Consider the following 17,665-nt stretch of genomic DNA (forward strand, 5'->3'; position numbering starts at 1 on the left):
TGATCGTCCAAAACCAGAATGCCAAGTGCATTCCTGTTCTCCATGGCCTTGGCTTTTGTCCGTCAGCCCTTCTGCTGGAATGGACCAAGCCCCAGTTGGTCCAGCTGTCTTCCGACCCTCCACCCAGCTGTTAGAATCTTCAAACTGCAAATAGCAAGAGGGCTTAACATTTATCGAGCTTCTGTTTCGACTGTGATTCCATGACTTTCAAGTATGAAACACTCTCGAGGTCATACCAATATTTTTACAAAATCAGAAAAAAGCGTTTCCTGCTCCATGTCATTGAGTGTGACCACCCACGTGGCTAGGTAGGTATGAGAGCTGTAATTCACATCTGGTTGCATTCTGTGTTTATTTGCTTCATGAAGTAATCAGTGGGCTTTATTATACTTTAAATTTCATAGAGGAAAAGTCAGTGTCTCAATTAGGTTGTCTAAACGTGGGAGATTTTTACAGTGTATGTGAAGCAGATCAAAGCAAACTGAATACTCAAGAGTCTAGCAGTAAGGAGCCACATCACTTTGTATCGAAAAACTAAAGCAGTTTTATTAAAAATTGCTCCATCTCTTCAATCCAATGAAGTTGCATTCTTTTCCTAAGCATATCTGTTATATTTGTTTCTTGATTTATACTTTATCATTTTCATGTGAATTAGCTGTAACTTTGAGAGAAGAATCTTCCTTGGGTCTGTCATGTTTGAGGTTAAATTTGAAATCCATGAATAATGTCTTTTTTTTCCTAACCATATCCTGACATTCCTACCCTCTCTTAATCTTTTAGGGTGATTTTGGTTTTTTCCTTCCAGGGAATATAGTATTTGCCCGTGAGTTTGTGTTGTCGGAGAGCTTTCTGTTAAAATTCAAGAGACTGTTTATCAACTTGGTAAGTACAAGGACTAGAAAGACATTTGCAAAGGTAAATAGGAATTTACCCTCAAATGCTGTAGTATATATTATTATTTCACTTTAAAAGACTAATATATGCATTTTTTACATAGAAAAATTAGGACGTAGATAAAACTAATGAAGAGGGAAACTCTCTCAGTTATGTATTTCTGTGTAAAAACCAGGCCAAAGTTACTGGCTTAGTTTTTGGGTTTTGTTTTTGCTTACAATTCTGTGGGTCAACTGGGCAGGGTTTTGGCAGGTCCCACCTGAACTCACCTGGGCTGACTCCTGCATGATGGACTTGGTGGTTGCGTAGTCCAAACCGGCTTAGCTCACTGAACTGATCACTGGTGCTGCCTGTTAGCTGGGGTGCCTGTTACCCTCTGTGAGGCTAGAGTTGTAGTACGCCAGTCTCCAGGGAGGACTCCAGGGTGGCCCAGAGCGAGGCAAAAGCGCTTACTAAACCTCCGTGTCACATTTGTGAATGTGACCTGGCCAAGCCCAGAGTCAGTATGGGAATGGGCTTGGGTGGCATCCCTTGATGAGAAGAATGGCAAAGAGTTTGTGGCCATTTTGATCTACAAGGAAATTCCCCTTGCCACCCTCCCCCCTCCACCCCATCATGCCTTGTAAAAACCTTTTCCTTTTTCCATTGTAAATAAACCACGATCCCAAGTTAGAAGTGGATTGCCTGGCCTCCTTACCTTGGCATGGCTAACATGAAAGCATTGTATGCAAACAAAAACATTAATAAACAAGAGTTAAAATAGAATCACTCAAATGACTGTAAGTCATGTGACTTACGACAAATCATACGACTTGTCATAAGTCATACGACTTACCACAAAATACAGTCACTAAATTAACATAGATAAGTAAAGACTTATTTATTCTTTTTTAAAGTCAGACTTAATGATTACTACCCACACCCTAAAGCAAGACTAGCCAATACTGTGATTCCCATTTGCACAGTGAGTTATCCTCCCAACCAACAGTCGTAAGAGCAATGAACAGAACAGAGGAGAGGGCAGCTAAGAACCTACAGGGGAGCCTGGACGTGAACTCTGCACCAACAAATAAGAGCACAAGTGGGATGGCCAAGCTAGTAAGTAGCACCAGCTGGGGGAGGTAGCACTTGATACAATAAAGTGGTTATAATGAAAACTACAGTGATGCAAAAACACATCTACATGAGGCTTTGTAAGTTACACAACATTTTCATGTGTCTTATCATATTTGTCCTCGGGGCAGCTACATAAAGTATTCAAAAAGATACTGATTTCATTTTGCAGTTGAGTAAGATTCAGGGAGCTTCATTAGCCTGTCCAAAACCATAGCACTATTAGATGGAAGCCAGGGTCTACAGGTTTCTAATACCCAGCTCTGATCTCATTTACGTTAAAACTTCAGGCATAACATAAAATAGAGAGCAGACTAGGAAATGAGTTCTGAAGTTTTACCAAACACAGTATGTTCTAAACAAAGACACTGATGCCCTTGTTTGTTTGTATTTATAGAAACTGATAGAAACCATACATGGGATAGGATTTCATCTCCCCATACTTCTGAACCAATGAAGAGAAAATGGGAAGCAAAACTGAAGCAAATCGAAGAACAAGCATCGCGTTACGAGAGGAACCCATTGCCTTCAGTGTACAGACCCAGGCTGTCCAACCCAGAAGACCCGTCCCCTGTCTGGGAACTATTTCCTCGGCAAGCTCAAGCTTTTGATTTTGTTAAAAGCTGTAAAGAGGTAATTTTTTCATCTTCTGCTTTTTTGTAGAACTGAAATTTAAGATTTCTTAAACCTATTGTTGATGTTTATTTCAGGCCACATATCTACCAAAAGAATTTAACGGCAATTTTAGTACCACACGATTTAGGAAAAATATCCCTATGAATCATTAGCCATTTAGTTTATATGAATAATGACAAAGAATGATAGAGCTAGTGCCAGTTAGTTTTCAACAATTTAAATGGAGCAATGCTTCAAAAAGAGTATGGACCATATTTATGGACTGAAAAATAATAGAATGAGTTTTTAAGAGTAAAACTAAAACAACACTCACAGGAATGCAAGGAAATGAAGGAGTGGAGTATGAGGTTTTTAAGGATGAAATTAGGGAATGGAGGATTGAATTTAAGCAGTAAGAAATGAAAATGTCTCACATGTTATAACTTAGACTTAATAGGCTCTAGAACTTCAACCATAGTGCACAAGTATGTGTATTCATCTTTCTTGTGTCTCCTTTTGTGCTTTGGAGTCGTAGCGTGAATTTATCTTCAACGATTTCTGACACATCGAGCAAGTGGGAAGAAGTGTTTGCTACGTGCTGGCAGGACTCACAAAGGGCGTAGGGCTCAAACATAACCCAAAACAGATGTGTATTACACATCCTTTGTCTTGGGGGCACTGTGGGGAGGGTCGGAAGCGCAGTTGACTCTTGAATGGGTTTGAATTGGGTGGGTTCACTTGTTCCCAGATTGTTTTTTAGTATATACTGTAAACATGTTGTCTCATTTCTATAATTTTCCTAATATTTTATTTCACTCACTTGTTTTATGATTGTGAGATACAGTGTGTAATACCGGTGTACCTCAGCTATTGGGCGTTTGGTTCTAGACTACCACATAAAGTGAGCGTGTCGGTAAAGCTGTAGGGGTCTTGCTAGTGGTGCAGGGCCTTGCCTTGGGTTTATACCCACACGTCTGTGAAGCACAACAAAACAAGGTGTGCCTGTACACGTACAGAATACGTGGTGATCGGCTGCTTTTGTTATTATTGGTAAGAACTGCTGGTTAACAGTAGTTAAGCTTTGGGAAGTCAGAAGTTATACACAGATTGTTGCCTGTGAACCAGAGGATCACGGTTCGATTCCCAGTCAGGGCACATGCCTGGGTTGCAGGCCGGTTCCTTGCAGGCCAACTACCAGCAGGGGATGCACGAAAGGCAACCATACATTGATGTTTCTCTCCCTCTCTCCTTCCCCTCTAAATATAAATAAATAAATAAAATCTTTAAAAAAAAGAAAGAAAAAGAAGTTATACACAGATTGTTGACTACTTGGGGGTTGACACCCTGACCCGTGCATTATTCAGGGGTCAGCTGTTAAATGAAAAGATACGTATATGGAATGTAGCATAAATATACGGTGATCCTGATCATTGATGCTATGTACAAACTCAGAAGAGGACCCTTCTTTGCCTGGTAAGGGGAAACTCCGATCTTATCAGAATAATTTAGGAAACCTGAGAAACACTTTTCATGCTCATTCTGTGTCAACCAAATTCAGGTAATCAGAAATTAAAATACTGAGAGGATCATGATTGGTGGACTTAACCAATCACCAGTCTATAAAATTTGTCTCAAGGTTTTTAATAGGGTTAAGCAACTTAGTCCTCCTTTGATTTCTCACTCATGAAAATGGAGGTTTAGTTCCTGTACAGGGTCAGCAGCTACCTTTAGCTGAGCGGGAGCAGAAGAAATTGAGCATCCCTTTATTGGAAGGAACTCATTATGGCAGCAGACAAAACAGTTATATCAAGTTCCACAGCAGTTAATTTTAGAAAGATTGGTTTCTCATAGAAGAGACAATTTATAATTACTTGTTAAAGTTAAGCATTTTAATACTTCCTCTAGGCTTTTAAGATTTACTTACCCATATGCCATTAAAAAATTGGTTACTACATGTTTTTATGTGTACTAAAGAATTTACTACTATTAGCACATTCATTTATGAAGTTTAGATAGTTTTATAAATAAGTTTAATTTCATAAACCAGCAAATAAAATTTTAGTAGTCAAACTAGACTGATTGAAAACTGATATTTCTGTTTTTTTAATTTGAATATTCTAATTATTTTTGCCTTGAACATGTATTGAGTGACTAAAAGTACAAATAACTATATTTTGATTGCCATAAATCTAGTGATTATTATTGTTTTTTTAGAAGATTTTTATTTATTTGTTTCTAGAGAGAGGGGAAGGGAAGGAGAAAGAGACGGAGAGAAACATGAATGTGTGGTTGCCTCTCATGCACCCCCAACCAGGGACCTGGCCTGCAGCCCAGACATGTGCCCTGACTGGGAATCAAACCAGCGATCCTTTGGTTCACAGGCCCTCACTCAATCCACTGAGCTACACCAGCCAGCGCTATTATTGTTGTTTTTAATAATATAAATGTTCCAATTTCAGTGTTTGAAAGTTTGAGTAGTAAGTTCCTTATGAACACTTAATAGCTGTAGTTGATTTTCGGTTGTCATTTTGTTGATGTTTGAATATTTTTGATTTTATAAAGGATGTACACGTATTCGCTTTGGAACACGAAGTGGGCAAAGGACAACGTATTTACCTCGTAACCACCTATGTCCAGTTTTGGTTTTATTACAAGTCCCGGTGAGTAGTTTGTAAAGGCCAACGGCCAACACAGTGCAGCTATACTTCCTTCATCCAGTACGTTTTCCGACAGGAGCGAGGGCCGAATTGGCCTTGACGGTTCTCAAGCACATGATCTGTTCCTACCCCTTTGCTGTTAGAATTGAATTGCTGTGCTTCCTTGTCTTAGCCACATTGAAAGATCTCACCAGGTGGTGGAAGGGAAAAAAATTGTGTGTTTGGAGTTTCTGTACTGCCTGCGCCACCTGATGGCGCAATTCCCTCCTCACTCTTCCTGGTCTGGGTTTGGGCAGGAAACTCCGCTCAGCCCCCGCGGTCATTTGCTTCCCACGTCAGCGCCCGTTCTTTCTGACCTTTGGCAAAGTCACAGCGCTGGCAGCCGGCAGAAGGGACTGCAAACGTGAGCATTGAAAGCTCTTTCAAGTCAGGGGGTTCCAAATGTTTTTAACTAATTCCTGAAATAGTATTTTCCCCATGAAAATATGTAAATTAAAAAAATCTCATGCAACAGTTTGTGGGATTCCAAGAATATGTAATTCTGGGGACTAATTTGACAAAGAAAGTTCTTAAAATTTGCTTCGTGGTGACACCAAAATCAAATATAGAAGTGTTACACAATATCAAAATCCTCTGTGAACAAATAACAGTATGAAGTTGGACATAGTTTCCAGTTTAATAATGGTACAGAATATGGTGGTCAGATCTGCCTGTGGGAAACTCTTAACACTACGTGTGGTCCATAAACCTGCGTGACTAGTGGTTCACGGCACCTTGTTTTCATTGAGTCATGTTTGTACGAAACTAAAACAGTTAATGTAGCATCTGGAGATACAAGATCAAGTTCCCTGATTTAAAAGGTATACGATATAAACCGAACAATCCTAAATGACTCATTTCAGAAAAAGTCTCTTACACTGCTATGAAGTGATTCCTGAAAATGCGGTTTGCAAGCTCTATTTCGATTTGGAATTTAACAAACTTGCCAATCCAGGAGCTGATGGAAAGAAGATGGTTGCTTTACTCATCGAGGTAAACTACAGACTTGGGTTTTTTTCCTTGTATCCATCTGTCTCTCTTTATTCTTATTCATAGTTAACCCGACCTATGTAATATATAGATTCTGTGTTTCTCTTGCTGTTCCTACTTTAAGGAGGAAGGTTTAATTCATGTTCGTGCACTCTGTAATATTACTATTATTACATAGTAATATTCCAGTAAAAAAAAAAGCCTTGAGAAAGGCAGCAGTTGAGGACTTTTCTGTTTTATGTTATAAGTAGCTGCCTCTGGTAAAGATTGGGCAAAGTAATTTTTACTGTAAAAACTGGGTATTGAGATGAACTATAAGAAAAGATTGATTAAAAATAGCATCTGAATTTTTGAGCTGGCAGGGGTTTTGGAAATTATTTTGTCTTGCACCATGAGATACTGTGATTCGTAAGAAATACTCATATATATTTGATTATTCAGGTAATCAAAATGTGTGTCTCACATATATTCGTCCTCATCCACAGTCCTTGATTCAAGGTCCACTGACCTTTGGAATTTCCTGGTGTTGGGAGGGATAAAGCTGGTTTTGTTATGCGAAGGAGGTGGCTTTTGGAAGTACTACAGGGTTGGGAGTCTGTCAAGAATACCTGCTGATTATGCTGGATGTTTACATGTTTCATTTTAAATTTATTTGAAAACTGTGCGCAAATACTGCTTCTTAAAAAATCATGTTATGTTAGTTTTCTTCTGGCTTTGAAGCAGAAGAAATATACATAAGTCCCTCCCTCAAAAAACAGTAACAGCAAAGAGTTATGGTTTTCTTAAAATAATCATTGGACCCCCCCAAATAAATTTAAATGTCTTCTTTGATTATAATTTTAGTATATGTGCTATGGAAGCGAGGACTTATTTTATTACAGTTGTTAAAGTGAGTTTAATTTTGAGCTTTAATTATGTTTTTAATAACTAATAGGTATTGACTTTTTCTGGTGAATGCTACACGTCTGTCTAAGGGAGGGTTTATTGTGTGGGCTCCGTGTGACCGACGAGGAGTTGAGATTGGAGATTTTCACGGGCACTTTCACGCAGCGATGCTGCTAACGAAGGAGTAGCCCACTGTGTTAGAAACCGGAAACACTTCTGACACAGTGAGCACCAGTGCACATCCCACATGTAACACAGATGAGCAAACACTGGTGTGGCAGAGGTCACGTAGGGGCTGAAGATTTTTTTCTCCTGATTCTTTATTTAATGTTACTGATGGCTCATCTCCTACCACAGCAGAAGGTGGGAAGAATCATAGAAATACGAGTTTAAAAGTATATATCATTTAAAAAAATAAAATTATACATTATTTTATTTAGCATGCTGACTGTATTGGTAGAAGTCATTAGGATTATTTTAATGTAACCTTCGTAAATTATTAAATTGAAATTAATTGTATTTGTTGGTTACTTTGTAACAAGTATATAATCTAGTAAGTTACATTTCCTTTTTACCCTCTGAGGAGGTATAAATTAGGTTAGCCCTTATAGTAACAGATGGCTAATAAATAACTGGCTAATAATCATTAGTGATAATAAATAATGCCTTTTGATTCATGACTTCACTGGCGAATTTCAGATCGTCACTTCTGCCACCTGGAGTGAATTCTGGTGCTAAAGCATTTTATAAGAGCACGTTGACAGGTAACATTGCTCGGATTAGTTTTAACTTCTGGATTTTGAAACTTAAATACAGGATGGGGCAAAAGTAAGGTTCGCTGTTCGTGTGCAAAATAATACAATCATTAATAAATAATAACATAAAAACAAGCTATTTCACACCTCACAGTGTAAACCTACATTTGCCCCACTGTGTATTTAACTAACTTAAATGTTTATTTAAAGTTTAACTTGGGAAGGAGAAGTTAGGAGATTCTGAGCACTTTCATTATCTACAGAATTACTACATTCAGTACAGCTCCAGAGGGTAAAAGTAGACTTCATTTATTCATCAGATTCTTTTCAGCCTCAGCTAAGTGTCACCTAGGTGCTAGGAATATAATGGTCGGCCCAAAGAGACAGAATTCTGCCTTCACCGAATTTGTAGTCTAATGGAGGATAATAAATTAGGATAGATTTAGCTGCCATAATAAACACCTAAAATTAAAGTAGCTTAAACAAGATAGAAATTTATTTCTCATGTAATATCTGAATGTGGCTTCATTTTACTAGAGGCTAGACTTGTTGCTTTATTATTCCTAAGACAATTTCCTTTTTCACACTGATTAGGATGGCTCGCCATCCCTAAGTCTGCATGCTAGTCAGTAGGAGGTGGAGAAGGGGTGACTTGCTGCTTGCCTTTTAAGGTATAACTTAGAAGTTTCCCACATTCCTTCCTTCTGCTCACATCCCATTGGCTAGAACTTAGTCATGTGGCTGCACCTTACTGCAAGGGAGTCTGGGAAATGGGGTCTTTAATCAGGGTTGCATTTCTACAATAGCAGGAGAGAACAGATCGTTAGGTACAACCTTGGTGGTACAGAGGAAATGGATGTCAACATAGTTGCAGATTAACATAAAATTGTAGCTGTGTGAGCACAACAAGTAGAAACAGAGTTTACAGGGGGGATTCGATGTCAATGATGTCAATGGGGAAGACTTCTCCGAGGAAGTGAGAATTTCCTGAAGAGAGTAGGGTCAGAGAGCGGGGGCGGGGGGGGGGGAGTGCTGTAATGACTCCAGAACAACCTTAATAAATACCAGTTGTCTCATACTGTTAGGTATGGGCGTGCTTGGCAGTCCACACACCTTTAGCCCTGGATGTTCTAGTATCTTCATTTTTAGTGACTTCTGTTTGCAGATGAGAAGACCGAGGCTTCAGGAGAAGTGACCTGTCTCCTACCTGCGCAGCTAACGCTTTTGAGCAGTTACGAGAGCCAGGCACTGTGCCAACTCTTGGCCCTCATTTTCTCTTTTCCTCCTTAGAACAATCCCAAAAGTTAGGTCCTGTTATTGCCCCACTTTGCAGTTGAGGAAGGTAAGGTTTGCACTTGACTGATGTCACAGAGCTGTTACGTGGCAAAGCCAGGACTCAGACCAGATTTCTCGGACCGTAGATCTGATCTATCGGGTTCACCCAGCGCTTGTTGCGTCCCTGTAGGTGCCAACTGCCTTCGATATCAGTGTCTTCTAGCTCCAGGGGCTATTTTCTGGGAGATAGATTTTGGCTCCACGTGCTCAAGGAACTTTCTGAAAACTAAAATGGTAAACAATAAGACTAGTGACTTTTTAACTCAGATGATATTTAAAGAGATGCTTAAAAAGAGATATTTTTATTGTGACCTTAGTAGGGATTAACGTTTAAGTGAAATTATTCAAATCCTAAGAGGCATTTAACCCTGAAAGCCTATGGATTTTGAATAGGTAAGACATAAATAATTTAAGTATATATAATTCAGTACATAAGCAATTTAATAAAATTGTATAAATATTCTGATAGTAAATAAAAATAAACTAGGAGTGAAAATATAATTAAATTTTTAAAAATTTAAAAATGGGTTATACCAAGAGATTTGAATTTTTCTCATGGGAAAAATTTCTAACAAACTTTAAAATATTATTTATGGTTTACTTGTGTTTTTCAGTATGTTTGTAAAGCCCTTCAAGAATCATACAGTGTTAACTGTTCAGCCGAAGATGTTTTCAACTTAGATTCCAGCACTGATGCAAAATTTAGCCGCCACTTAATATTCCAGCTCCATGATGTGGCGTTTAAAGATAACATCCATGTTGGTGAGTACGCTGTTTTTTAAATAGTCATGAAGTTATATTAAAAGCTCATAGTCCCCTTTTCTTCATAAGTTCTGTATTTGCTAGGTTTTATGGCTGTTAACCTTTCATAAAAAAATGAGACATGACTGCTCACATTTTTAGGGTTCGCTTTTACGCCTAGACCGTCTTCCTGTGCTGGACACGTTTGAGACCCATCAGCCTGCCTGCGGCGTCCCTGCTGCCCGTGCCTCTGCGCGTAGAGGCTGGGATGGCCGCTCATGCGCCGGCAGGAGCGGGGTCGGCGTGCTCGCTCTGGTTAACGCATGAGAGGCCTGGTGCAAGTCTTAACTTGTGTTGCCTGCGATCGGGATTTCTGACCTCCACGGAAGCCTTAGCTTTTAGAGCCTGGGAGCTAGGGCTTAACCACCCACCTACCGGAGTAGAAGTGGTGTTGTCTTTGACCTCTGTATGTCCGTTTATTGAGTCAGCTATCGTGCGCCATCTGATTATCTCACTAGGGTGTCTCAGACCCTTCATGGATAGCGCATTGCCTTCAGGAAAATGCCCACTTGTCTTAGTTTGCACGTGGGGCCCACTGCCCCCCAGCCTCATCTCAGCACCAGGCTCTCTTCACCCTGTCCTTGCCTGAGCCCTCAGCGGGGCGTGCACTCTCTAGTCGTGGGCCTTTGCGGTGTTGATGCCTCTCTCTGATCGGTCGTGCCTCCAATTCACCTGGTCTGTTAGGACTCGGTGCAGGTATCACCCCCCAAGAAGCCTTTTCTGTCAAACCTAAGACTGAGGCAGGTGAGGCTTTCCTCTGGCTTACAGGGAGTACCTAGGGCTTATTGTGTCAAAGGGCTCACCACTTCTGAAGATAATTTCCTGTTTTTTTTTGTTTTGGTCTGTCCCACGCAATGTTTCTTTGGGCGTGGGGACTGCTGCTTATCCACTATTGCATTTTTAGAGCTTGTTACACGATCTGTATCAATAACATTAATAACATTAATAATGTAACAGCAGAAGCAGCAATGATAAAAATACAAGTAGGCATTTAATAAACATTTGTTGAACAAATGGCTGAATATTAAGCGGGCCCTGTGTAGGGTTGGAGGCAGAATCCTAAGCAAGGTATTTCTTGGATTCTTGTTTACTTCTCATAGCCTGCTCTACAGTTCCTACCACAAGGCTAAAAATTGAGTCCGGTTGCTAAGGAAGAGGGAGAATAGAAATTTGCCAGATAATTAGCCGTCTCTGCTACATAGATTTGCTGGAAGCAGATGCATTCAGGCTGGACTTTAAATCAAGCTCGTCATCGAGACCAAGGCGAGGAAAGCTTTGCTGTGCAGCAGGGAATGAAAAGGTGTAGAATTAGGCTTTGGGGGACTCTGGGGGAGCAGTGGGGGTCTACTGTGGCCAGAGGGAGAGGCGCACTCAGACCTGATCGACGGGAGGCCGTCTGAGGGCTCTTCCTCTCAAGTTACGTGGCCAGAGCCAGAAATCAGAGACAGGGAACAGTCCAAAATTTCCTCTTCAGTTCCCTGCATCATTGTATCCCTTGGTGACATTTTTGGTTCCTATTGTTAGCCTTTCAGAAAGGGGAATTAGGGCAAGTGTAAGATATCACAGAGTGTTAGCAAATTGTATCCCTTGGATGTGCCTAAGACACTCTCCTGCCTGCCCGCATCCCACTTGAAATCTCTGTGATTGATACCTTCTTTTCAGTTATTTCCAGCAGTGACATCGTCCCTGTGTGAGTGAGGAGGTGCGGGTGGCCTGCTGGGGAAGGGAAGCAGAGGGCCGGCGGTCTGTGTTGTGTCCCGCCCACATCAGCGCACTGCCAAAGGCCCAAGGCCACCCAAGGTCCAAGGCCCATGCCCTGCTTTGCGCTGCCTCTGTGGCTGGTTCTGCTCTCATGGCTTCTCTTCTCCGATTGGCTGCCATCAAGGAGCCGCAACCTACCCTCCCAGGGAAACGCACTTGGTCATTTCAAGTTCATATTGCTTCGTTGTCCTTTGATACCTCGTGACTTCTTTCCACTCAGCATTCAGCCCTCCCTCCTTCCAGAGATGACCATGTCTGTCTATCTCTGCAAGGATGAAGCGTTTTTGCTTTCACTGTGATGTTCAGTGTTTTATAAGACAGTGGACTTGTTTCTTTGAGTAGGGCAGTAACTACATTTAATTTGGAGAAAGATTTTTTTAAAATTTAGAGCTTGCGTATCTTCTGACTGAGGGGTTCAAGTTGTCTGGTAAATGAAGTGACAGACCCAAACTATAGGTTAAAGATTAAAATGTTAAAGATTAAAGTTTTAAAGATGAAAATGAAAGTTGTGTTTTTTTACAGTATTGCATTTCTCTAGTATTGTTTACACGAAGCAGTTGAACTAGATTACCTGGTTTTTATGGTATAAATAATATGGTGGAACCTCGGTTCTCGAACTTAATTTGCTCTGGAAAACTGTTCGAGAAGTGATTCTTTTGAAAACTGAGTCTTTGTCTGTTGCCTGGGGGACATGCAAGTGTCAGCGTGGGAGGCCTGCCAGGCAGAGAGAGGCGAGACCCGAAGCTTTGTGAGACAACTGAGACTTTTTTCTGTGAACAACGTGGTCGAGAACTGAAGTGTTGGGGAGCCGAGGGTTGACTGATTGTGACGGTTTGAAGACGTTCCAGATTGTCATACGGCCTGATCTCGGTGAATATCGGACTGCTGATATTCAGAGCCCTTAGAATCAATGTTGAAATATACTACATGTATTCAATTGCTCTAGTTCTGGTCCTTGTTCACGAGGCCTGGACCCATCTCCTGCACGGGTACAGGCTGGGCAGGAGGAGCGGGCCTTGAACTGGTGGTGGTGACCGCCAGGGCTCCCAGGCGAACGGGTGCTGGCAGGGGGAGGAGAGAGGAGCCGCTCTGGAGAGACTGGCCGAGGACTCGACGAGGTGCTCAGGGGCTTTGTGTATTGACTTTGCCAGAAACCTTTCTTTCTTCTTCTTCTTCTTCTTTTTTTTTTTTTTGACAAGAGTTCTCTTTTTGTTTTTTGAAAAGGAAAACCCCCTTTATTCTTTAACCATTGATTGTGAAGATAAATTTTTGTCAATTTACATATGAATAAAAGTTGTGGTTTCGGTGATAGGACGTGAGACTCACTCCCACGCTGGCAACATGGGCATCGCAGACTGGCCTTCCCTCCTAGGACAGTTTGTTTACAAGTGACACCTCCCTCCCCTGTCGGTGGGAATTGGAAAGTACAGGGTTGCACAAGAGGAAGGGAGGACAGGCGCGCTACTGCCTGTGATAACAACTCAGCTCTAAAAACAACAACAAAGCAGCAGCAGAAGCAGCCGCCGCCGCCGCCTTCCTGTATAAATTGTCACGTGCAGATTTGAGCCCAGATCCTAAGTTATTATACTTGGTGAAAAAGAAGAATCAGATTAATCATCATTTTCCCCCCGTAGGTAATTTTGTAAGAACAATTTTGCAGCCTGCTTTTCATTTGATTGCCAGTGAGGATGATGAAGATGCTGGTGGGGTTCCGGAGACGGCAGGCCGTGGGTCTCCCCACTTTTCTGGGATACCAGGTCAGCAAGGAGCTTCCTGCAGCAACATGTCCGCAGAGGAGGAGAGAGGGGAGAGCTGGACGAGTGATTCGAGGAGGCCGGAGGGACTGGGACCGGCTGAGCCAGGCGGTCCTGATCTGTCATTCTTAGTTGTGAAGAAGGCCTCTGGAAAAAAGTGTCTTTTTGTAGATCTAGGTAAGTGACAATGACAGGTCTCTACGAGACTGTCCCTGGGCCTTGCTGTGAGTGACGTGTGCACCAGGCCGGCCTGAGCTCCCACAGGAGTGGTCCTGGCTGGCTGCTGCTCTGGCGTGTCGACAGGATTTGAACCCGGGGCCTCTGGGCAGAGCACAGTCGGACCGCACTCCCCCGCTCTGCAGAGTGGTCCCACTCGATGACGTGAGTGGTGGGAACAGGAACACAGTGCTCCTGTGTGGCCAGAAGGCTGGCGTTCTCTGCCCTGAGGAGCCTGGCGGCCCCCCAGCCCCAGGGACACTGGTGGTCCCCGCGGCCCTTCCCTCTCCTGCCCTGCGGGCTTCTGGTCTCTAGAGAAGTGCGGCGACCAGACTTCCACCCTGCTGGGAGCACGCAGCGCAGTGAGGGCTCTGCATTCACCCAGCGCTGTGTGGGAGGCAGGAGCTGGTTTTTATGCTGCGGTTTGAGCTTGTGGTTTGAAGAGCAGCTCAGAGGGGTTCCACGTCTGCAGGCTCGGGGAAGGCAGGTTTAGTTGCAGGCAGCACAGGTGGGGAAGTGCTCCTGCTGACCTGTGTGTCCTTCTCGCACTCCTGACAGCCACGCGCCGTCATTTGGGAATGCAGTCCTGTGAGCGCAGTGAGCAGACCTGCGTGTCATCAGGAAGGTGGCCTCTGCCAGTCGGACTGATGTGTAAGAAACCAGGGATGGTGCCCAGCAGGAAGCTGATCCAGGGAGAGCGCCACAGCCCGTCACTGCCCGCCTCTCCCACTGCCCGAGTTAAAGACCCCGAGGAGAGCAGCCCAACTCACAACAGCTTTAGCCTTGAAAGCCGGGTCCTGTGCTAGCGAGGAAATGTCTCTGATCTGCTTAGAAGTATTACAGCACCGTTCCCAGAGTGACTTAGGTAACAAAGAGGATGGGGAAGTCATTCCCTAAAGCATCCTTTGAAAAGTTCAGAGTTTAAGTGGTTCGCACCAAAATTTAAAAAAAAAACAACTTTGATTGAAGTGTAACATTCAAACAGAAACATGCATAGTTTATGAGTGTGCAGGTCAGTGAGTTCCTGGTAAATGAACATATCCTGTCACCACACCAAACAAGATAAGACATAGAAGGTGCGCCTCCTCCGTGCCCCTTCCAGGCACTACCCCTGCCCCCTCAGAGAGAAGCCACCCCTAATCTGTCCTCGAACACCACAGGCCAGGGCCGCCTATGTTTGAACTGTTTGTAGTGAGAATCACATGGTGTGTGTTCGCAGCACGCACTTTCCCTCCCTTAACGGTGTCTCTGATGAACCAGGTTGTGGACGTTGAACAGCAGTCGCCTCACTTAGCGATATTCACTTTCTGCTTAGTGTCCTTGTTTCCTGTTGAACAGACGCTTCCTTTCCCAAGTTCAGACAGATGCTCTGCTTAGCTTCTAGGAGTCTTATCTAGTCACTTATTTTTATCTTTCATAGAACCTACAATGTACTTGGCATGGATTTTTGCTTGTTAGGTGAAAAGGAGTTAAAATTCACTTTTTTCTGCCTGAGCACATACCTCCGTTGTGGGTTTTGTCCCCAGTTGGGGCCTGTGTGGGAGGCAACTGATCGCTGTTTCTTTCTCATGTTCACATGTCAGTCAGTCAGTCTGTCTGTCTGTCTCTCAAATCAATAAACATCCTTGGTGAGAATTAAAAAAAATTTACTCTTTTCCTATGTGGGTATCCTTTTGGCCCAACACTATTTGTTGAAAAACTGTCCTATTTTCTAGAAGGACATCCTTGTCGTAAATCAAGTGTCTGTATATGTTTGGTCTGTTTCTGGACTATGTTCTGTTCCATTGTTCTTTTAATCTACTTTTGTGCCAGTACCACAATTGTCGTGACTAACACAGCTTGTCTAAAAGTTTTGACATCCAATAGAATAAGTCCTCCGACTGTCTTTTTTTTTTAAATTTCTTGGCTGTTCTTGAGTATTTGCTTTTCTATTTAAATTTTAGAATCTGCTTGTCAGCAGCCTGTCTACCTGGGGAGAGCTGACATCTTTATGATACTGAGTGTCCACTCCATGACCACGGTTTGTGCCTCTGAGATGCTCTTTCATTTCTCATAGTGATGTTTTATACTGTTCTGAATAGAGACCCTGTACATCTTCTGTTAGATGTATTCTAGGGAGTTGATATCCTTTTTGTTTGTTCAGACAACAAACATTGATTTCCCGCAGTCTGGAGGGTGGTATGCGGGGTCAGGTGCCCGAGGGGCTGGTTCTGGGCGGAGCCTCGTGTGTGCTACAAATGATGAGTCTTCACCTTGTTCCCTCACGAGGCTGAGGGACAGAAAGACTCAGTGTTTTAATGCCTCCTCCTCTGGGATCTGACACCACAAATCCTCACTGCCTCGAACGCTCTCCCACAGTCTCACACGTATTTTTTCTACGTTTGTTCAGCATTTCTATTTATTTACCATGGGAGGGTGGCCCCCAAATAATCTCTTTGCTATTTCTGGATGTGGCATTCTTCCACGCCCACGCCAATTTATTTTAATTTATATGGTGCTTTTGTTTACATCTGATAGAAAATGATTTTTCCTTTTCAAAAAATATTTATACATTTTTATTTGCCTGAAGGTGATTTCTTTGCCTTTATTTTATTGTTTTTTTAATTATTTTTAAAATTAAGGTGTAATTGACATACAACATTAGTTTGAACTGTACAGTATAATAGATTTGATATTTGTGTATATTACAAGGTAATCACAGTGAGTTTACTTAACATCCATCACTGTACATTGTTACAGAAATTTTTCTTTCTGGTGATGAGAACATTTAAGATCCACTTTCTTAGCAGCTTTCAAAATACAGTACAGCATTATTGTTAACTATTGTTGTGATGCTGACTTATAGCCCCAGGGCGTGTTTATTTTTATAACTGGACGTATATTCCTTTCACGCCCCTTCACCCGTGGCCCACCTCCCACCTACAGCAACCGGCAGAGGTGCCTGTTTCCTGTATCTGTGATTTGGGTTTTTTTGGTTTTTTGTTTGTTTTAGATTCCAGGTATAAGTGAGATCCTGTGATGCTTGTTTCTGTCTGACTTTTTTATTTAGCATAATGCCTTCAAGGTCCATCCATGTTGCCGCAAATGGTGGTATTTCTTTGTTTATTTTGGCTGAATAATATTCCACTGTACAGTAGTCCCCCCTTTTCTGATGGGGCCATGTTCCAAGACCCCAGTGGGTGCCTGAAACTGTGTTCCAAGACCCCAGTGGGTGTACTGAACCCTGTGTGTGGGGTCTGTGCAGAAAGTGTCACGTAACATGAAAAACAGAGACATTTACTGAAGAAGACACAAGATACAAGAAACATTGTGCACAGGACAATGATGCCTCAGTCCCCTTCAAAGTAGGCACCTCGGGACCTCACAGTTCTCCCAATCGCCATCAGCTGTCCTTTTGTACTTTCCCGAATTTCATCAGTGTTCTGAAATCTCTTCCCTTTCAGAGGTGATTCTAGTTTGGAGAAAAGCCAGAAGTCACAGGGCACCAAATCTGGGCTGTAGGGGAGCTGAGTCACCTGGGTGATTTGATGTTTTGCCAAAAACTGCATAAGACATGATGCACGAGCGGGCACATTGTCATGATGAAGCTGCCAATCACCAGGTGCCCATAGCTGTGGCCTTCTGAATCATCTGAATAGTTTCTATGGAGGAATGCTTAAGCTTAACACAAAATTGGACGCAGATTGGTGGTTCTACTTGCTCAGTCATTTTGAATGTGACGGCCACACAGTGCACATGCTCACTCAATGGCATTTACTGCCCCCACAGACTAGTACAGTGAAGTCGTCACTGTTCACACATGCGTGTTCCAGCCCACTCTCCTTGGCTGCCAGGTCACGTGGATATCGCA

The 17,665-nt window shown here is 42.5% G+C and overlaps 1 protein-coding gene across 7 annotated transcripts in view; it reads left to right on the forward strand.

The window, feature by feature from the left end:
- Positions 1-17,665, forward strand: part of PRIMPOL (primase and DNA directed polymerase) — a 43,565-nt gene that overhangs the window by 2,817 nt on the left and 23,083 nt on the right. For 3 of the 7 annotated variants that reach the window (XM_037055158.1, XM_037055159.1, XM_037055162.1), the window contains exons 2-7: positions 806-915; positions 2,405-2,640; positions 5,185-5,282; positions 6,182-6,311; positions 9,898-10,045; positions 13,480-13,776. In XM_037055158.1, the coding sequence (XP_036911053.1) occupies positions 2,461-2,640; positions 5,185-5,282; positions 6,182-6,311; positions 9,898-10,045; positions 13,480-13,776 (853 nt within the window). In that variant the 5' untranslated portion in view covers positions 806-915; positions 2,405-2,460. Of the gene's footprint in view, positions 1-805; positions 916-2,404; positions 2,641-5,184; positions 5,283-6,181; positions 6,312-9,897; positions 10,046-13,479; positions 13,777-17,665 lie in introns of those variants that run through there. The other 4 variants (XM_037055160.1, XM_037055163.1, XM_037055161.1 and 1 more) reach the window with 4 other exon arrangements.

Source organism: Sturnira hondurensis, unplaced genomic scaffold (genome assembly GCF_014824575.4).
Source record: "Sturnira hondurensis isolate 20B ecotype Veracruz unplaced genomic scaffold, ASM1482457v3 Scaffold0008640, whole genome shotgun sequence".
In the NCBI taxonomy this organism is placed as follows: Eukaryota; Metazoa; Chordata; class Mammalia; order Chiroptera; family Phyllostomidae; genus Sturnira; species Sturnira hondurensis.